Raw genomic sequence first — 23,168 nt, 5'->3', positions numbered from 1 at the left:
TAGATTTCAAAAGAAAAATTAAACTTTTACTATGGTGAGGTTGGGGCTTGAACCCACAACCTTGTGGGGACCTGCTGATCGGTAAACCAACACCTTACCAACTGAGCTACCAGGTCCTGCTTGTACAACCAGTCAATAAGCCTAATGAAACAACATGGCTCCTTTTCCATACCTTAACACCATGTAACTCATATTAAAAGTAGGACAAACAAATCTTTCAAAAAAGACAAAGAAATAAAGCAATCTTTTAAACAGGTCTCTTTAATTAACAAATAGATTTACAGTTTAATGTCACAAAGAAGACAAACTATTTGGATTTTTAAAGATAAATACAATTTTTTAAATGGCAATGCCAGGGCTTGAACCCACAACCTTGTGGTGGCCTGAGGAGCATTAAACCAACACCTTACCTACTGAGCTATCAGTACCACTTCATGCATGCAGTCAATAAGCCTAATGAACCAACATGGCTCCTTTCCATACCTTAAGACCATGTAACTCATATTAAAAGAAGCCCAATGAAGTCTTTCAAAAACAGACAAAGAAATAAAGCATTCTTTTAAACAGATTTCTTTAATTAACAAATAGATTTACAGTTTAATGTCACAAAGAAGACAAACTATTTGATTTTTAATGATAAATAAAAATGTTACTATGGCGATGTTAGGGCTTGAATCCACAACCTTGTGGGGACCTGTTGATCAGTAAACAAACACTTTACCCACTGAGCTATCAGTTGATATTTGTACAACCAGTCAATAAGCCTAATGAAACAACATGGCTTTTTTTCAATTCTTCAACACCATGTAACTCATATTAAAATTAGGCCAATCAAGTCTTTCAAAAAAGACAAAGAAATAAAGCAATCTTTTAAACAGGTCTCTTTATATCACTTAAATGAGTGATTATGACTCATAGAGAAATGTAAATAATGGATTTTTGGGTGGAGTCATAATGTCACATCCTACATGACCATTTGAATGATCTTGAACAGTCTTATTTCAGTCTGTAGTCTTGTCACCAAGAGTCATCATGATCATAGTTCTAGTCTTTTTGCAGTCACTTTACTGGATTCAAGGTAATAATAATAATAATAATAATAATAATAATAATAATAATAATAATAATAATAATAATAATAATAATAAAATAATAATAATAATAATATTATTTGCAATAAATAAACTGAATCCACACTAATAGTATAACTACTGATCATGTCACAAAACAGGGAATATGTAGTTTTTAGTAAAAGACCAAGAAGATAATATATATTGTTTATCCACAGGAGTTGCAGGAGGAAATGATGTTTCTCAGCCCAAACTAATCTGGGCTGAAATGCATCAATCAGCCACAATAAACTGCACACACACCAAGGATATAAATCACAATCAGATGGACTGGTATCGCCAGTATCCTGGAGAGAGCATGGAGCTCATAGTGTACACTACTAACTTTGGCACTCAAAACTTTAATGAAAAATTAAACAAAAGTAAATTTTCAGTCATTAAAAAAGTTCCTGAGAGCGGCTCTTTCACAGTGAACAATGTGGATGATGCTGACAGCGCGGTGTATTTCTGTGCTGTAAGTAAACACAGTGGCATAACTACAGGACAGAGCCGTACAAAAACCTTGTCAGTCTGGCAGAAATGGAGACACCTGAAGGGGGCAGTGTGACAACATGCTGCACACACACACACACACACACACACACACACACACACACACACACACACACACACAGAAGCAGGCAATGTTAGGAAACTGAGATATATGAAAAAAGAAATATATTTATACACAAGAGCCCTGATTATTGTTAGCAGCTTAATTATATTGCTGCACTTCCAATTTTACCAAAAAAAAAAACAAAACAAAAATAAAACTAGACCCTTCCCTGTTTGACTGATTTGCAATCATGGATTGTCGCTTGCATTCCTGCATGCTAGTATTCTGACTTATGCTTTGTACTTGTAATGATTCTGATTCTGGTTTTCCCAAAACCAAGTAAAAAGCTGACTTTACACACCCACGTCCTGCCTCTTTATTTTCTTCTCATAGTGCATCATGGTGTTATCTCATCTCCAGGTAAGAACACACCTGCAAAGAAATGAGCAGAACACAGAGTGGGAACACTTGCACTAATTATATTCACTTCAGTTTTTAACACTACAATGACTGAGTATATTAAATGCAAACAGTCTAAATTTCTAGCAGTCTTGAAAATGTCACCACTGTGGGATGAATAAAGGTTTATATGATCTTATCTTAAATATCACATTTTACACATGTAAAAATGGGTGGAGTTATGGAGTGTCACATCCTACATCACTGACACAGGTTTAATCTTGCACAGTTTTGATTTAGTCTGTAGTCTTACTGTCAAGAGACATGATCAAGATTATAACAGTATTTCAGGCACTTTATTTGATTCAAGGTAATTATAACATCAGCTGTTTGCCTCTGTAATACAACAGAGTGACAAAATAACCATAACACCACAAATGTTTTATTTTATATGATTACGTTTCAAAATATAAAATAAACTGCCAGTTCACATATGTGAAATTGACATTTTATCTACTATTTATTTACAGGAGCTGCAGGGGCAAATGATGTCCATCAGCCCAATATTCTCTGGGCCCAAATGGGCAAATCAGCCACATTAAACTGCTCACACACCAAGGGTTCAACTTACAGAGAAATGTACTGGTATCGTCAATATAATGGAGAGAGTATGGAGCTCATAGTGTACACTACTAGCTATAGCAGTCCTGACTTTGGAAAATTCAACAACAATGATAAATATTCAGCTAAAAAATCAGTTCCTGAGAGCGGTTCTTTCACAGTGAATGATGTGAATTATAATGACAGCGCAGTGTATTTCTGTGCCGTGAGAGAACACAGTGATATAGAAAGAGGGTAGATCTGTACAAAAACTCTTAGGAGGAAATGGAAACACCTAGAGGGGGCAGTATGACACAACAAACTTATATCATTGTAAGTCATGATCACAGATAAATGCATTCATTATAGAGCAAATCTAATCTAGTAAAGCTTCTTAAAAAAGATTTTCCACAGGTAGACTCAGTTAAAGTGTAGAAACATCTCAGCAAAAATCAGGAAAATTGGGGGGCAACAAACAAACACATTTATAGAATTCTGTTTTTACTTTAACATTATGAGGGAACTGAGTGTAGATTAATGAGGGGGAAAAATCTATTTGAATGACTTATTGTTTTGGGGCAGCAGCATAATAAAATTGAAAAAAGGGGTGTCTGAATACTTTCAGAATGCATTGTATATATTTTTTAAGTTTATAAATCTTTCTGAAGTCCTGAATATAAAAAGGGTTTGAGCTTGAATCTCCAAACAAGTATTAACATTACACTATATAAATACTGTATATCATTCAATATGATAAATAAAAATAAAAATAAAGATTACATTTACATTAACACCAGCATTTAAATTGAGGGAAAATAATACCATACTGTACAAGTTGCAATCTGCTAGAGGGCGCTCTTTCATTAGAAATGTCACAGTAAGATAGTTATACATCTGATGAACTATCTGATAGGGCAAGAAAAGGGATAATTTTCTAAACACAAAAAAGGGCATTACACGTCAATTTATTCTTAGTTTTATTTAGAGCAGCACTACATACACATACTCACAAACACACAACAGAAAGACTCAACATGGTTACTGCTCTAATTACTGCCATACTGTTGTATTTCACAGGTGAATTTATGCAATGTATAAAATCATATATATCCTAGAAACAAAACATTATTTTTCTTTTTTGTTTCGAGTTTAATCTTGAATGCTCTTTTTCTTTCCACAGGTTCTGGTGTTTGTAGTGTCATCCAGGATCCTTCTGATCTCATAAAAATTAAAGACGAAATTGCTGAGATTGAATGTGCGCACACTAAACAATACTATGATCGCATACTGTGGTACAAACACAGCCAGGACACAGGATTTACATTAATGGGATACCTTTTAAATAATGCTCCAAATCCAGAGGAAGATTTTAAAATGAAGATCAAGCTGAAGGGTGACGGGAGAAACAATGCCTCTTTGACCATTAACAATGTTTCAGTGAACGACAGTGCTGTGTATTTCTGTGCAGCTTATTACACAGTGCTCTATATTAGCTCATTTCACTACAAAAACCTTCATCTGATCTACATTACCCCCAAACCAGAACACCTGGAGATAAGTGCTGGAATTGAGTTATTGCCAATAAACTGCATGACGATGCTCAGGGTTATAGTTAATATTTTACTAATATTTTGCATTTGATACAATGTTTTCTCATGGCCTACAACAATTCTCTAAATATGTGATTTAATTTGCATGTCTTAATAATATTTTCTAATAAAAAGTAAAATGTGAATAACTATTTGATTCACTGCTCAACATTTAATTCATAGTTTGGTCATGGTGGATTCTGACCCTATACTAAATGGAACATTACAAGGCTCCATTAATACACACATTAACAAATTAAGTCACACATTGGGGCAGGTGAGAGTTGCTAATTCACCAACCTGCATGGTTTTGAAGTGGAGGCAGAAAACCAGACAATCAGAAAGTAACCCAAGGAGAAAATGCTAAATTTTTATTCAGGACAGACAGCAACTAAAAGCAGGAACTAAGTAAGGAGCATGAGCAATATGTATTGAGGATCATGCACAATTTGTCAGTGCTTACATGTACAGTATTTATTATCATATGGACAATTAATTTGTACTTTTACAATCTACTGTACATGTTGGTACTACAGTGTCATTGTGTCTACTGTCTTATTGGGGGAGATATGAGATATCTACTACATACAGGTGGAAGAATAATAAATGCCTACTTGACTTGACTTGTCAGTAATTTATTTTCCCAAATTCCTTATGACCTGCACAGAATACATAGAGAAACTTTAGAGGTTTCATTTAGAAACTGAGTTCAGAAATATAATTATCCTGTCAGGAAATGAAAATATTAGCAGCTTTTGGACCCCAAAATTCATTTCAGTGCAGCATCTAGACACCATCTTAAATTTTGTATTAAAATTAATTTTAGCATTCACTTTTATTTTACATTCACAGCTCATCAGAATGTACAGGGTTTCCAAAATCCCTCCGTACTTTTTGATTATGATTTATCATTTACACAAAAAGATTATCACCAAATCTACAATATCTCACAAAAATTAGTACACTCCTCACACTTAAGCAACCATTTTAGTAAATCTTCTCAAGGGACAATACTATAGAAATAAAACGTAGTAATAGAGTAGTCAATGTACAGCTTGTATAGCAGCATAGATTTGCTATCCTCTGAAAGTAACTCAACAATCAGCCATTATTGTCAAAATAGCTGGCAGCAAAAGTGAGCAACAGCTAAGTGGTCACAGCTGTATGTCGCTTAACCATGAAAAGCCACATGACCTATTCATCATGTTCATGTTTTTGTTTGCTTGATAGGCCCATACAAATGTGTGTATCTTGTATTAGAGCAGTTAAAGTGTTGTGCTTTGAGTACAATTCTCTCATACTGACCACTGGATGTTCAACATGGCACCTCTGCAGCTCTGAAAACTATGTGAAGATTTTAGTATTAGAATTGTTGCTTTGATGCTTTGCATCAGGTGCAGAAGCTGAAAAAGTCCACTTGACAGTGATCAGAGCATACACTGTAACACTGCCACAAGTCAGTTTGCATGGCCGTAATCCCAGAAGCAAGCCTCTTCTGAAGCTGGCTCACAAGAAAGCCTGCAAAGAGTTTGCTGAAAGCAACCTGTACAAGAGCATAAATTACTGGAATATCCTGTGGTCTGATAAGTCTAAGATAAACTTGTTTGGGTCAGATGGTGTCAGAGGTGGCAAAAGTACACACATCCTTCACTTAAGAAGAGGTCAAGAGGCTTTTATTGTCATTTCTACTATACACAGTGGTACACAGTACACAGTAAAAATGAGACAACGTTCCTCCGGAACCCTGGTGCTACACTAAACAACAACAAACAAAACAACATAGAGCTACAACACAAGTTACATAAAGTGCATCGAGTGCAACCTGGTGCAAACAGTGCAGACAGACAGTGCAGACAGACGACACAAGACAAGACACAAAACCCAATATAGCGCCGACCAGTAAACCTACTGTATACTTGATTATACAGTACTGCACAAGAAGACTGTAAAAACTATACAAAGAGGTACAGATACTCAAGTTTTAAAAGACTGATTAAAGTTAAAGTGCTAACTATACTTTTTTCTCAAGTTGAAGTAAAGAAGTTTGGGCTCTGACATGTACTTAAGTTGAAAGTAACCATTACTACTACCTGTTTTAGTGTCACACTGGGAACTGGACCTCACATTATATAAGTAAAATAATTAGGGCTGTCAATCGATTCAAATATTTAATTGTGATTAATCTCATGATTGTTATGCACATGCACATTTTATCTGTTCTAAAAGTACCTTAAAGAATACTCTTGTAAATGTTTTTATGTAAATAAAAATAAAAAAAAAGGAATTATGTTGTTTAAAATTATGTAACTCATCAATACACCAACTTTTGCTATGTTTCGACATGTTAATGAACTGATACTGGTGAAACTGTACCTCTTCTAACTTTCATACAGATAACATTAACAGAGAATATTTGTTTTTGATGTAAAATTGTTTATTTAAAAGTAGACATGTCAAGCTTTCTATACATATATGTATTATGTCAGTGAGGCAAATACTCACTGAGATTCAATTTGTTTTATACATGTGACTGTAAATAGAGGAGACACAGGCCGCAGAGAGCGCACCCTCTGTGTTTTCTTTATTTTACAAATGCACTGGATTTTGTTTTTATTATAAGTGCAAAGAATAAATGTACACCTTTACAGATTTGACTGATGTTTTGCTCTTATCTCTACGATCAAAAAGGACAGTAATTTAAGTTTAATTGCAGAGTGTGCATCATGGCGGATTTTGGTGCTTGATTTGAGACTAGGCGCATCAGTAAAACAAATGTTTAGTGTTAAAAAATTATAAATATATTTTTTATCTGATTAAATATAGGACATCAGCTGTTTTTTTTCAGCACATTTGTATGTATTTATTAGTTAATTTATTTATTTCTTTATTTATATTTTTTATATAAATGGTAACAGAAATGCGTGCAGCATAATCATGTGTTAATAAAATAAGTGCCATTAAAATGCATTTGCAGTAACATTAATTTTGACAGCCCTATTATTAATACAAAACGAGTTAAAATTTTTGTTACCTAATGAATGTTTTCAGACAGAAAATTGGCTGAAGGGCTGAAAACGGTGCGACTCCAAACACACCTCCACGATGGCAACTGTCTTTCTGAGGAAGCTGAAGGTGAAGGTGATGGAGTGGCCAAGTATGTCTTCAGACCTGAACCATATTGAGCATCTGTGGGGCATCCTCAAGTGAAAGGTGAAGAAGTGCCATGTGTCCAACATCCAGCAGCTCCGTGATATCATTATGGAGGAATGGAAGAGGATCCCAGCAACAACCTGTGCAGCTCTGATGAATTCACTACCCAGGAGGATTAAGGCAGTGCTAGATAGCAATGGTGCTCACACAAAATATTGACACTTTGGACACAGTTTTGACATGTCCACTTAGAGTGTACTCACTTTTGTTGCCAGTTTTTTTTGACAACAATGGCTGTATGTTGAGTTATTTTTAGAGGACAATAAATCTATACTGCTATACAAGCTGCACTGTAAATTAACTACTTTAAAATAAATCCAAGTTTCAATTCTATAGTATTGTCCCTTGAGAAGATAATAAAATGGTTGCTGAAATGTGAGGGGTGTACTCACTTTTGTCATATACTGTATGTAAACAAACAGTGAGTTGTCTCTCCAACTTATGATAAGCTTGTATTAATATATGATGCTAACTAAATATGAGAAATTCAGGAAGTGTAGAATAAAAATTAATTTAAATGTTTTTTGATACCCCAATATATGAAAATAGGACGCAAGTGTAATTGATGGGTTTTTTCCTCTGGGTTTGTGATCTGAAGAGGGCAGTGTGACCCCACATGTTTTTTTTTTTTTTCACACTCAGCTGATCCAGTATGTGCAATTCTGACTGGCATGAGATCTGACTGAGCAGATCATATCACTTTTACATACCAGCTCACAGCACCATGTCCGGATTTACCCTCAGGTTAATCAGTTTGTTACTTTTGCTGACAGGTAATAACATTGTTCTGTGACACATATAAGTTTAATATTACTTCCTTCTCTTAAAAAAAGCATCTTTTTTTACAGGTCTTACAAATGGGTTGGTTGTTCAGCAAACACCTCAAGAACTCATCAAGAATCAAGGACAATCTGCCGAGATTAAATGCTCCCATAATATTGAAACGTATGATCGTTTATTGTGGTACAAATCAACCAAGGATAAAGAATTAATTTTACTGGGATATATGATATCCAACAATTCCAAACTAGAGACCGATTTTATAGACACAATTAAAATCAGTGGAGACGCATTCGATGGATATGGCTCTTTAGAAGTGACCAACCTTTTACCAAAGAGTGAAGGAGTTTATTTCTGTGTCACGTATTACACAGTGGTGCGAGGCTTTCTTACTTTATTACAAAAAGGAATTACCGATTCTAAACATTCTTTCTTTTAAACTGTACAAACCACTAAAGCTGATCTTATCTGTTTTAAAACACAGCTGTCTTTTTCTCACAACATTTGACGGTTGTGTTTAAGTAAGTACTTTGTTGGACAGCTTTGTTAAATGTTTGAATCTGTTGCCTGCTTTTTGTACAATAGCAACTATACTAAACCTAATAAATAAATAAAATGTGGCATTTAGCATGTAGGACGTTTTGAAGACAAGGTGAGGGAGGCGAGATTGAGATGGTTTGGAAATGTGCAGAGGAGGGACATGGGGTATATCGGTAGGAGAATGCTGAGGATGGAGCCGCCAGGAGGGAGGAAAAGAGGAAGACCAAGGAGGAGGTTTATGCATGTGGTGAGGGAAGACATGCAGATAGTTGGTGTGAAAGAGGCAGATGTAGAGGACAGAGTAGTATGGAGACAGATAATCCTCTGTGGTGACCCCTATTTGGAGAAGCCAAAAGAAGAAGAAATGTTGAATTATTGATGAAAATGATGGAATATTCTGACGATATATTTATTTGGTATTTTAGAAGGAGTCTCCAGTGTCAGAGCTTTGTAATATTCAAAACGATGTCTCTAATCAAGTTTTTTATTATTATGTTCTTTTATGTTCTCAATCCCATCTCTTTTCTGTGATAATAACTTTGAAAGAAAAAAAAATGGTTAGGAAATGACTGTTTAAAGCTGTCAAAATGTAAGGAATATCACAATGTAGCACAAAGTATTTGGTAAATAAAAAAAACTATTAAAATTAATTAGGTGAATTACTGTGTTATATGTAAAATAAAACACATTGGTGTGTTTTCATAGAAAAATATTTAAATAGGTAATAGTGACCACAAAATGGGCCACATCGCATCACCCAGTAATGAATTTTAAATTGAACATTAAATATTTTCCTAAAATAGTAGTGAAAATGATCTATTTAATCTCTATAATCTTTTATTTATTTATTAGTTGAGATAGATTCAAAGCTTAAAACAAGACAGTACTACAACCCGATAGTAATCAAGCCATTTCAAGCACACACTCATATATTGACACCAGACCTGCTTTACAGTAATTTTGGGTTAATGCACATGCAAATTGTCTAATCTGTAAATCTGGGAGGCAGTTGATTGGGTATGTGTCTGTGTTGTTGTTGGCCTGAAGCTCACAAGAGGGAGCTCATGCCTCATCTAAAAACTACCTCATTTAAAGAATTTCAGTAAAACAATAATGCTTTTTTAAACACATGAGGAAGCTGTTTGTAATTCAAAGGCTTCACTGTGACCCAAAAGGCAACATGATCCAAGTTCAACTCTGCTTTCTTTCCACTCTGCTCTGGATCACTGGTATTTATTTAAAACTTGACAAAATATAGGTTTGACAATGCCATCTCAAATTTATACTGTAATGTTATTCACTGTTTCTCTTGCCGTAGATCCTGTCCTCAGCAGCAATGTCCAGCAGAGTCCTTCTGATCTGATTAAATCCAAAGGAGATTCAGTGGAGCTTGTGTGTCTGCACAGCCTAAATAATTACAACATCATATTATGGTATAGAAACATTGCAAACCACACTCTGGAGTTAATGGGGTATCTCTGGAATAAAAAAGACTATGTAGAGACTAATTTTACAGAGAAAATTGAAATGAACGGAGATGCGAATAAGAATTGCACTCTTGTTATTAAGGAGCTTTCATCAGATGACAGTACAGTGTATTTCTGTGCTGCCAGTGTTCACAGTGATACAAAACATCTCAGCTTTGCACAAAAACTTTCTCTGGCAGTTTATTCAACAGTTCTATCACACCTGCATAAGAGTTTTGAAAAGGTGCCAGCATGATTATCAGAAATATTGTGAGATACATGATCATACACACACACTTTACAAAAACATACATTTTTTCTATCTTTTTGTTGAATGTTTAAAATCAGAACTTTTAAATACATTCAATATGTCTACACTACAATGTTCACTATATGACAACCTGCACAATGTGCTTTCTTGAATGCAATTATAAGCACTAATAAATAGAAGTGTACTGTATAAAAAAGCAATCTGAGATTTCCACACAATTAGACCATCCACTGAGCTAGATGGAGCTCTTCTACTTCAGTAATGTAAATTATTTCTGTTCCTATTACGCATATGAAAAACATATGGGCAATAACTTAGATGACAAGACACAGGAAAAAGCTAATTTGTTACTATTGCATTTAAAATCACACAATTGTGAACATTCATTTATATCAACATGTTATATCCCAGATCAGCTACAGACTGCATGCTTTAAATGGATTACATCCAAAACATTAATAACCAATAATATTATCTGGATTTTAATACTGGTACATTCACTAAACTGTTTCCAAGGTAACCAAAATCTGCAGTTATTCAAATCATAAAAATTGTCATACAAGCTTTAAAGCTTTGTTTTACAAGTTTGAATTAACTAATTACTTTCATTCACAGGAGCTGCAGGGGCAAATGATGCCCTTCAGTTCAATATACTCTGGGCTGAAATGGGCCAATCAGCAATTATATAAATAATATAACAATAAAACAAATATAGTTTCATTTTATGTAAATATATTTTGTTCCAATCACCACAAACTACATCGATGATTGAGATTCCTGTATTGTGTTGTAAAATAATGCAATTAATTATTTAATAATAATAATGCATAATTCTTAGTGCCGGTCCCAAGCCCGGATAAATGGGGAGGGTTGCGTTAGGAAGGGCATCCAGCGTAAAAACGTGCCAAATTAAACATGCGGATGGTCCGCTGTGGCGACCCCTAATGGGAGAAGCCGAAAGAAAGTTTTTGTGTATAAAAAACAATAATGTATTAATGCAACCTAAACAATGAGAACTGCTGTTATAGAAAATCATCTCGTTAATCATATTTGAATTTATATGAATATAATATTATATATATAAACCATGGTGCAAAGTGATGTTGTGGGTGGGACTTTGCTATGTCACAATGGGTAACTGTAAAGACTAGGGAAACTAGTCACTTTGCCTATAGCTAATAATGTAGCTCGCCTATAGCTGTATTATATACAGTACTTGCATTACAGCCTGTTTGACTTTTTAACCTCTGAAACTATTAATAATGAAAGTACATGCTGTTTTTATTATGACTGTGCTACATTTAGTACTGGGTAAGTAAGCTACCTACTGTAATAAACTAAATATTCAAAATTTGACTACATTCTGTATTAAAAATCATGTATTTGCTTTATGCTCAGGACAGCAGCAAAACTATGACATTCAACAAAGTCCCTCTGACTTGCTGAGTTTTTCGGAAGAAAATGCTGAACTTTACTGCAAACACAGTGTTTCAGCATTCTCTATGATATCATGGTATAAACAACCCCTCAATGATTCCTCCATGAAACTTATTGCACATGTACTTTTCCAAAATGGAGTTGTTGAGAGTCCTTTTGTGCATCACTTTAACATATCTGGAGATGGTGAAAAACACTCAACTCTTCATCTAATCAAATTGGGAGCAACAGAACACACCGCTGTGTATTACTGTACGGCAAGTGAGGCACAGTGCTCTAGGTCGCCTCTTTCTGATACAAAAACTTTAACTGCTGTATACAAATAATTCAACTGCTGTAAGCTATATTGTGTGGTATACAATACCAGCTGTGTTATCAACATATCTCCAGTCTTTGCTATGAAACCTTTTTGCAGTTTCCTCATGGTTTACTTTTTTGCTCTTTGTATGTAACTGATATTTAACAAGCAATTGCTTTGTCATTCATGGTTGCCAGGTCTATATGACAAAAGCAAAATATTCACACCTAGTCCCATTTCACTGATTCAGCTGATTCACCTCAATGGTCTGCATTCAGCATGTTAAAATGCTTAGCATTCAGTAATGCTGTTCTGTTCAGCACAGTAGTAAAGAGTGGTTATATGACTTGCCATAGTCATTTTATCCACATGGAGCACTTTGTGTTTTTGGGTGAAACTTTCAGTTTACTTTACCTGTATTTACATTATAGTATGCATTTATGCAATTCTAACATGTGATTTATTAAGGTACAATAGTTCATTATAAAGTGACTCTTACAATAGAATACATTAGATACAATAAAAATTTACTAGTTATACCTCTACTGATTAAAACCACTTCCCACATACTAATTGAACAGGCTATACATTTACTGTATGTTGTATATAAATAAAACCCCGCACACACTCTCTCACACACACACACACACACACACACACACACACACACACACACACACACACTCACACACACACTCACTCACACTCACTCACACTCACTCACACACACTCACACTCACACACATATATATAATGATATTCCAACATGCAAAAAGCAATCCAAATTGGCAGATATGTTATGGTGACCACAAAATCATGCTTGCATACAAACAGTGATGTGGGCAGAACATCACAAAGGGACAAGCTGTAAGTGTTTCTGCAACAGACTGGGGGCGCTTTTCTTCATTACAGGGCTCCTCTGAGAATTCCATTTCTATAACACTTGTCATTTACACCTCAGAATCTCAGAAGATGAAGACACACATTATCACTCTGTCTATAATACATTTAATACTGGGTAAGTTAAAAACATACTTACATGATGCAAATGCCACACAATATTAAAGCTCTACAATTAACTATGCTTTAAATTCATTTTCCAAGAAAGCAGCAAAACTATGACATTCATCAAAGTCCCATCTGGAAACTGAACCTCTTACTGAACAATCTTTTCATGCTTCTGTAACAGACTAAACTCGTGTTCATTACTGAGCAGAATTCCTTCAAGATGAGGACACAAATTGTTATCATTCTGACTGTGTTACATTTAATACTGGGTAAGTTCATAAGTTATTATGTAGGACACAAAGTGTACAATACAATATTATTGTGCTACACTTAATTTTTTTTTTTTTTTTTTTTCAGGACAGCCGCAAAATTACGAAATTCATCAAAGTCCTTCTGACCTGCTGGGTTTTCAGGGCGAAAACTCTGAACTTCAATGCAAACACAGTGTTTCATCACTTTATATGATACTGTGGTATCGACAAAGCCTTAATGATACTTCCATGCAACTTATTGCATATGTACGCTATAAAAATCCAAATGTTGAAACTCCTTACTTAAGTCACTTTAACGTATCTGGAGATGGAGCAAAGCACTCTACACTCCATCTCCTTAAACTGAGTGCAGCTGAACACACTGCTGTGTATTACTGTGCAGCAAGTACCGCACAGTGCTTCAAACTCCCTCACTCTTCTACAAAAACCTTTGTACTCATCATTCATTCCATACTGTGGTGGAATTTTTAAATCTGCTCTAAAGATGTTATGAGCTTTCTACAACAACATCTGGCTGTAATTCACATAATACTGTATGGTCATACGATATTCTTACATTAGATCAAATATTCTTTTTTTAAGCAACAGATAATGCACAAGGACATTTATAGTGGATGCTCCAAAACATTTTAAACTAATTCTATTAGATATTTGTTTAAATATAAATGGGTAAAATCATAATGTTTTTAATATTTTGCCAAAAATAATACAATTTAATTACTGCCAGAAGGCTGTATGAAAATGAGTAATCTTTGTGAAGGATGTGACATAAATTGGTCTCAGCATGGTCTCTAGATGGTGCTGTTGATTTTTTAATTCAATTAAAATATTTTTATTAAATTCATTCAAGTGTAGATATAATCGACTTAATGCAGGTGTTTATATTTCCTTATTCACAGGTGTCCAGCAATTAGGTTTCAGCAAATAAGTAAGAACAATTTTAGTAGATTTGTTATTTTATGTTCTGCTAAAATAGCTTCATGTTTAGGTTCAGTTACTTAAATTAAAAAATGACACATTTATATGACAAACTAATCCACAGTATTTTGATTATTTAATATGTAATAGTTTAGAAATATTGCTGAAATATTTTTTTATTAGTATCAGTGATATAGTAAGTGCAATATGTAATTACTTTTTTAAAGAACGTTCTTTAATGTTCCCATTAATGCCCTTTTATGCGTTATGGTCTACAAACACAAAACTGACTTAAACACAAAGTAATTTTTAAACACTATTTTATTAAAGTCAGACCAGCACGAACTGAATATATCACAAGGATTTCTGAAATAAACAACAAAACAAGCTGAATAATATATTCACAATCAAAAACTAAAGTGGCTTCTGCATCATAAAAGCTGTTGTGTTGAGCTCTTAAAAATTTTCCTTTCACAGCTTAAGTATGAAAACTTTCAACAACGTAGAACAGAACACCGGGTTAGCTTCACATATCTGGATTTACTTTTTTTGTTGAAAGCATAGTATTGATTAATTCACAAAGTGAACAAGCTGTAAGTGTTTCTGCAACCGACTGGGGGCGCTTTTCTTTATTACAGGGCTCCTCTGAGAATTCCATTTCTATAACACTTGTCATTTACACCTCAGAATCTCAGAAGATGAAGACACACATTATCACTCTGTCTATAATACATTTAATACTGGGTAAGTTAAAAACATACTTACATGGTGCAAATGCCACACAATATTAAAGCTCTATAATTAACTATGCTTTAAATTCATTTTCCAAGAAAGCAGCAAAGCTATGACATTCATCAAAGTCCCATCTGGAAACTGAACCTCTTACTGAACAATCTTTTCATGCTTCTGTAACAGACTAAACTCGTGTTCATTACTGAGCAGAATTCCTTCAAGATGAGGACACAAATTGTTATCATTCTGACTGTGTTACATTTAATACTGGGTAAGTTCATAAGTTAGTATGTAGGACACAAAGTGTACAATACAATATTATTGTGCTACACTTAACTTGTTTTTTATTTATTTATTTTTTAGGACAGCAGCAAAACTATGACATTCATCAAAGTCCTTCTGACCTGCTGGGTTTTCAGGAAGAAAATGCTGAACTTCAATGCAAACACAGTGTTTCATCACTTAATATGATACTGTGGTATCGACAAAGCCTTAATGATACTTCCATGCAACTTATTGCATATGTACGCTTTAAAAGTCCAAATGTTGAAACTCCTTACTTAAGTCACTTTAACGTATCTGGAGATGGAGCAAAGCACTCTACACTCCATCTCCTTAAACTGAGTGCAGCTGAACACACTGCTGTGTATTACTGTGCAGCAAGTACCGCACAGTGCTTCAAACTCCCTCACTCTGCTACAAAAACCTTTGTACTCATCATTCATTCCATACTGTGGTGGAATTTTTAAATCTGCTCTAAAGATGTTATGAGCTTTCTACAACAACATCTGGCTGTAATTCACATAATACTGTATGGTCATAAGATATTCTTACATTAGATCAAATATTCTTTTTTTAAGCAACAGATAAAGCACAAGGACATTTATAGTGGATGCTCCAAAACATTTTAAACTAATTCTATTAGATATTTGTTTAAATATAAATGGGTAAAATCATAATGTTTTCCTTATTAATATTTTGCCAAAAATAATACAATTTAATTATTGCCAGAAGGCTGTATGAAAATGAGTAAGCTTTGTGAAGGATGTGACATAAATTGGTCTCAGCATGGTCTCTAGATGGTGCTGTTGATTTTTTAATTCAATTAAAATCTTTACATTTTTTATTAAATTTATTCAAGTGTAGATATAATCAACTAAATGCAGGTGTTTATATTTCCTTGTTCATAGGTGTCCAGCAATTAGGTTTCAGCAAATAAGTAAGAACAATTTTAGTAGATTTGTTATTTTATGTTCTGCTAAAATAGCTTCATGTTTAGGTTCAGTTACTTAAATTAAAAAATGACACATTTATATGACAAAATAATGTACAGTATTTCGATTATTTAATATGTAATAGTTTAGAAATATTGCTGAAATATTTTTTATTAGTGATATAGTAAGTGCAATATGTATTACCTTTAGTCCATTTACAAAATCACTGTTCCTCACAGTTTTCTGGGGTTAAATATACTAGTAATATTATTATTACTACTACTACTAATAATAATAATAATATGAAAAATAATACTTCATTAATTTTATACTTTGGTCAAAAATAAATGTAGCTGAAATTTTGTTTGTAAAAAAAAAAAAATCTTTTTTTTCATTTATTTTAAATAGTTTAACAAAAGAAACAAGAGTTACATTGAACCATAAACTCCAGTACTGTATTATAATGGGAGTACACATATCTGGATTTACTTTTATGTTGAAAGAATAGTATTCATTAATTACATTATTCCATGCATAACATCTAGCACCTCAAGTCAAGTCAAGTCAAGAAGCTTTTAATGTCATTTCAACCATATATAGTTGACGCAGTACACAGTAAAATGAAACAATGTTCCAACTGAACCCTGGTGCTACATACAACAACAATCACAGAAAATACAGGGCTAAGGACTAGTAAGTGTCCTCGCCACATAAAGTGCATTGTGTGCAACCTGGTGCAAACAGTGCAAAGACAAGACAAGACAGTGCAGGACAATATAGGACAGTGCAAGACAACACAGGACAAATACACAAAACACGAAACCTGTTGTATATTGCACACTGCGGTGTGTAAAAGACGTAAAGTGAACATTGTAAGTAACAAAAATCTAAACAAAATGTTGTGCAAAAGACAATAGCGAGCAATCCAAAAAAAGGATCTGCAAAAAACGGCATGCAAACAGTTTGTGGTAATGATGTGATGTAATATGAATATTGCCGAAGACATGGATGGAAGACATGGAAGACATGGATATGTGATCTCACTCCCACACACACACAGAGAGAGAGAGAGAGAGAGAGAGAGAGAGAGAGAGAGAGAGAGAGAGAGAGAGATGTAGGTGGAAACTCTTACTGAGCAATTTGTATGTTTCTGTAACAGACTAGAGTCGTTTTCATCACTGAGCAGAATCATGTAATGATTGTTTTTTTTAATTATAAACAATCCCCTTTTATTCACATCTTAGAAAGCCTTCAAGATGAGGAAACCTATTATCATTCTGACTGTGTTACATTTAATACAGGGTAAGTTATTAACTATAGAGCTCAAACTATTTAGCACAATAATAAAGTTCTACAATAATCTATTTTCTGACTTTATTTTCAGGACAGCAGCAAAACTATGACATTCATCAAAGTCCTCTGACCTGCTGGATTTTCCGGGAAAAAACACTGAACTTCAGTGCAAACACAGTGTTTCATCATTATATATGATACTGTGGTATCGACGAAGCCTTAATGATACTTCCATGCAACTTATTGCATACATACGCAACAAAAGTCCAAATGTTTAAACGCCTTTCTCAAGTCACTTTAATGTATCTGGAGATGGTGCAAAGCACTCTACACTCCATCTTCTTAAACTGAGTGCAGATGAACACACGGCAGTGTATTACTGTGCAGCAAGTACCGCACAGTGCTTCAAACTCCCTCACTCTCCTACAAAAACCTCTTATATACTCAACAGTTCTATCCATTATATTGTTTTTCCATTCTGTTGTTGAATTCTCAATCAGATCCAATAATAAAATTCCTGTTTAGATGTTATTAGCTTTTTACAACAACTGCTTAAATAAAATTTAATCATTTACAGCTTATACAGTATTTGATAGAATATCAATCCTTTAAAAAGCAGCAGCACTTTTGAACATCTTATAGTGGATGCTCCAAAACAATTTTAAACTAATTCTATAAGAAGACATTTGTTTACATCAAGAATCTCCACATTGGTTTTTCGGTGTGTTCGGGTTATTTTGTGCTTTCTGTTTATATAAATAGGTAAAAATCAATGTTTACATCATTCATGTCACAAAATAATTAACCACTGGCGAATGGTTGTATAAAATTTTATGCACTTATACACAACTAATTTAGGGGTGTGCTGTTATAGGAAAATAATCCTCTTTGGGGTGATTAACTTTCCATTGGGCCGCATCATACTGTGTATGAATATTCAGTTCAGTTTTATTTCTGAAGTAATCCCTATGCTGTCAAGCCTAATTTGTGACATTCTACATAGTAGTTAACTTCCTATAAAATGTTGTTGTTTATGCACTAAAAACGAAACTTTAACTATCCTTCCCACTAACTGTCCAACAACTAACTGTCTGTGTTCTGTGATGAGCCTGGAGATCTACCACACAACACAAGCCACACCTGGAGATCTACCACACAACACAAGCCATGCTCACAAATCATTTTTTAGCACACTAAAATTAATTAATGGTCTCTAGGTGGTGCTGTTGATTCATTCATTTTGATAAGTGGTGCTTGGAGGTTTTGTACATCTCACAGGTGTCCAAAAGAAAAGTGTTTTTTAGTAGATAAGTGAGAACATTAGTAGCATTTTTTTCTTCTTGTTTTAAGATGGATTAATGTTGTCTACTGATTTTAGTTCCATATTTAAAGAACAAAAATATATAAAAAAACAAATAAATAGTATAAAATCCAATGTTTTCATTCTGTAATATTGTAACATTTATTTTGTGTGTTATTGTTTTTTAATTTTTAATTTTTTTTATATTATCATTTATAACCTGAGTTGCCTAATCTTTCACTCAGTGGGAAGACCTAAATGAGGAAATAAAGGAAAGTACAGTATAAACTATGTGTGTAATGCATCACTGAAGAGACTTCATAGAAAGTTTAGATGCTTCGAAGAAACATTTTCTGCCTAAGTGCTAACTTTATATTCTAGTCTTCTAACTAAAATGCCATGTTTATTTTCCAATAGATAAAATCAACATGATCAACATAATCTGCTACAAATACTTTACGTAGAGGTCCAGTATCATTGGATTGTACCATATATTTAAACTTAGAAAAGTTTAAAAGTTAGATTCAATGATGTTGATGTAATTATGCTTTTTATTATTAATTACCCAACACCAGCTGCCAAATGAGGTATTCACTGACATTTTTCTTTTTCTTTTTCTTTAAAGCAATAAAAAGAACCAAAACAGCATTTTGCATCGCTACTGAAAGATTATCATTAGGACTTAATTAAAGTTAGCACTTTACTGCTGATGGTTACAAAGTGCTAACACTTTAGACTCCATTGAAATCCAGTCAAATAAAAATCTTCTAAATAAATATCCAGAAAACATCACTATATATATTACATGACTATTTAGTTTTTGGCTTTGTTGCTGAAACCCATCTAAATACACTCCTGTGCAAGAAAATGGATCAGACTAAAAATGGCAACAATTTTCACACCATTTAAATTTTTTTTTTTAATGGTCTTAAAAGCAATTCATTGGTCAGAATATTAGCAGTACTGAAACAAATACAATCCTGAGACCTCTTGTGCCATCATTTGCTAATTTAATTAAGATGCAATTAACTGTTTTGAAGACAAAACTAGACACAAGGAAATTCACCTTCATAGTCTGCTTGTACACAAGGGTGAAATTATGATATGTAAATTCATGTGTGTGGGGTGAAAAACATCAGCTGTTTAAAGACATAAACACTAAATTTGACAATACCAACTCTTGGAAGTTTGGAAGATTTTTTTGCAAAACCAATCTAAATAATTGTTTTTGTAAAGACCATTGAAAGAATAATATTTTACCATTTTGTGCTTGGCACATATTTTGCTCAGTAGTGTACAAGTCACTATGTGAGGTGTAATTATTGAAATAATAGCATATTAGGATGGACACATTCATATGTAAAAACCTGTGATATACAGCTGTTGACAGATGTGGTGTTGTTAATCAAGATTTTTTTATTTCAAAATTAGCACTACTCACTCGCAAAAAAGTAAACAGTTGAAAAATAAGTTATTCTTTAATACAATTTTATATATTTTTTAAAACACTTGTTTAATACATAACAAACGGTAATGTGATTTTAAATATTTATTGATTTATTGATTATTTAATTTTTTTCTATATGTTAGATTCATTTAATTATTGTTTATTATGTCTTTCATTAATTTGAAAAAATAAATTTTTTAAATGGTTGTAAAACAATAAATATAATAATCATGCTGCAGAATTGAGCTAAGGATTCTTGTCTGATGGGGGCAGTATGCTTCCACACGTTTACTCTACTATACCCTTTATTTATGGTACACCACTATAGATAAGAGAGACAGATTAGAGCTCATTACATTGTTGGTATACCTTGCTGTCTAGCCACAATGTTTTTCAACGCTTTCCTCAAACGGATCAGTTTGCTGCTCGTTGTCATCGGTAATATAAGACTATATAAGATAAGTCAAATAGTTTGTTCCTAAATTCAGACTCTATTTGCTAATCCCCTAATTACATTTTATTTTGTACAGGTTCCTCAAACGGAAAGAGTGTTTGCAAATTCCTCACAGCCTCCTAAAAACTCAGGGCGACTTGGCAGAAATCAAATGTTCCCACAACATTCAAGGCCATGATCGAATTCTGTGGTACAAAAAATCTCACAACGAGGAATTTATCTTGATGGGATACCTTGTATCTACATTTGAAGCATAGAGCAAACATTTAAAGACAAAATCGTAATCACTGGAAAAGCAAACGAGTTTTACAGTTTTCTTAACTTGACTAACATTACACCAGAGAGTAGTGGTGTTTATTTCTGTGCAGCCTACCACACAACAGTGCAAATCCTCTTTACTCATTACAAAAACTGAATATCAGTTCCTACTATCTTCTTTGAGCTATGCACCAACCACAGGGTTTTTTCTCTCATGTCAGCAAGACCTAGTAGTATTTATATAAATCATATAAGCAGTTATATTGTACTATACTACCTATACTACTAGGTAATGTGCAACCTGTAAGAATCCAGTGTGCAGAATTTTGGCTCAGTCAAATGTTTTCAATACCTACAATATTAACAACAAACAATAAATAACATGACATACAGAACATTGGACATGTCAAATTAATGTCCAATTTAATAATTATTTCCCACATTAATTATTTGTTTTATTCATACATTCAAGAGTGAAAAGACAAGCAAACATAAATTTTTAAAAAACATCCATAAAAGTAAGGCCTAGGGCTTCATAATTTTTTTCTACCACAGACTACAGCTTCATACAGCATAGTGTTGATTCTTGTGTAAAGTGATTACATTCAAGTAAAAACAAGGCAGAATCTCTAATTATATCTATTCTACTTCTTAGCACATCATTCACAGCAATAAATGGGTGAATTATTTTCACAATAACATAAATTTTTCAAGTTTTTCAGTATATTCTTCAGTATCTCCTTTTTCCCCCAAAATGCATTTGGAAGAGATTCTAGAACTCTTTACATTAAGACTGACTAAGTTAATGTCTTCTCAGCAAAATACAACTATAAATAAAACTAAGTTGTATGCATTAGTTGATATTATCGATATTGATATTGATATTGATGATATTATATATAGACTTTGTGCTATAAGACTTAAACACCTAAAGATTTCAAAATATTAAAGATAAATGACTGATGTAAGTTAATAAGTATGTGAATCATCATATATATGCAACATTTAGTACCTGCCCCTAAATTGCTTCTGCTTTTACAGCACAGCTTGCTCATCAGGGACAAATTCACACCATTCATCATCACTGTTGATTTGTGTAAAGCTGCTTTGAGACAATGTCTGTTGTGAAAAGCGCTATACAAATAAACTTGACTTGACTTGACTTGACTTACACACAGAAGTATTTATGTTCAGTTTAATTTACTTTGCTTTTATGTGTATATCAGATTTACAACAGAATAGATCCTATAGCAATTTAATGAATCCCAAAACCATACTATGATACGATACGATACGATATGATAATGTTATATGATAGTATAACAATAAAATCTTACATAAATGGAAAAAAGCTGTAAGATTTTAAAGTTTCTAGATCCATTTGTCAACATTTACAAATACCAAAAAAGAGAGGCGTGGCTAAAGAGGTTGAAACTGCTTCTCTCTAGATGAGCTGCTGTTATTAGCATTATAGAGGGTAAAAATCATGACTGGTATCCTATTATTAATTCTGTTTTTATCTGAGGGTAAGGATAAATAAACGTATTTCTATTTATAATGTTTACTAAAACTAAAGAGAACAGTTTGTGCTAAATCGTGAACACTGGAATGACATATACTGATATATATATACAATACTTGCATTCAACTAACAATTGCTCTATTTTTATTTTTATTTTCAGGCCTCAGTATAAGACAATCCCCGGATCTTTCTGATTATGAGGGTCAGAAAGTGACTCTTCAGTGTACTCAGGTCGACACCTCCTATAACGCCATGTACTGGTTCAGACAAAGACCCTTTGAATCCTTGGAGCTTATTGTACACAACTATGTTACTATTGACACAATAGAAGACAAATTTAAAGAGAAATTTATTGCTGTAAAAAATGGCCACTCTCTGGATTTGACTGTAAAGGATTTGCAGAGCACAGACAGTGGTGTCTACTTCTGCGCAAAACAGGATGCACAGCATGACAACCTAATCTTTAACCTGAACAAGAACTGCACCACCCCATAA

The 23,168-nt window shown here is 33.6% G+C and overlaps 2 long non-coding RNA genes and 3 gene segments (V, D, J or C); all 5 read left to right on the top strand.

The window, feature by feature from the left end:
• The first annotated feature begins 3,661 nt into the window (after positions 1-3,661).
• Positions 3,662-8,149, top strand: LOC124389584. The segment is given in 3 exon segments: positions 3,662-3,741; positions 3,845-4,222; positions 8,106-8,149. Coding segments are annotated over 3 exon segments (465 nt in total).
• Positions 8,150-9,912: 1,763 nt separating this feature from the next.
• LOC124389583 lies at positions 9,913-10,505 on the top strand. The segment is given in 2 exon segments: positions 9,913-10,012; positions 10,102-10,505. Coding segments are annotated over 2 exon segments (504 nt in total).
• A 2,646-nt stretch (positions 10,506-13,151) lies between these two features.
• LOC124389545 lies at positions 13,152-13,917 on the top strand. The gene is made up of 3 exons (XR_006926593.1): positions 13,152-13,273; positions 13,445-13,532; positions 13,621-13,917. It is a non-coding gene; the product is annotated as an uncharacterized LOC124389545 (long non-coding RNA).
• A 1,207-nt stretch (positions 13,918-15,124) lies between these two features.
• Positions 15,125-15,850, top strand: LOC124389547. The gene is made up of 3 exons (XR_006926596.1): positions 15,125-15,197; positions 15,369-15,456; positions 15,549-15,850. It is a non-coding gene; the product is annotated as an uncharacterized LOC124389547 (long non-coding RNA).
• A 6,759-nt stretch (positions 15,851-22,609) lies between these two features.
• LOC124389582 lies at positions 22,610-23,168 on the top strand. The segment is given in 2 exon segments: positions 22,610-22,677; positions 22,834-23,168. Coding segments are annotated over 2 exon segments (375 nt in total).

This window comes from Silurus meridionalis, chromosome 8, assembly GCF_014805685.1.
Source record: "Silurus meridionalis isolate SWU-2019-XX chromosome 8, ASM1480568v1, whole genome shotgun sequence".
Lineage (NCBI taxonomy): Eukaryota > Metazoa > Chordata > Actinopteri > Siluriformes > Siluridae > Silurus > Silurus meridionalis.
The sequence above is the reverse complement of the archived record's forward strand: the minus strand, read 5'-3'. Positions and strand labels throughout refer to the sequence as shown.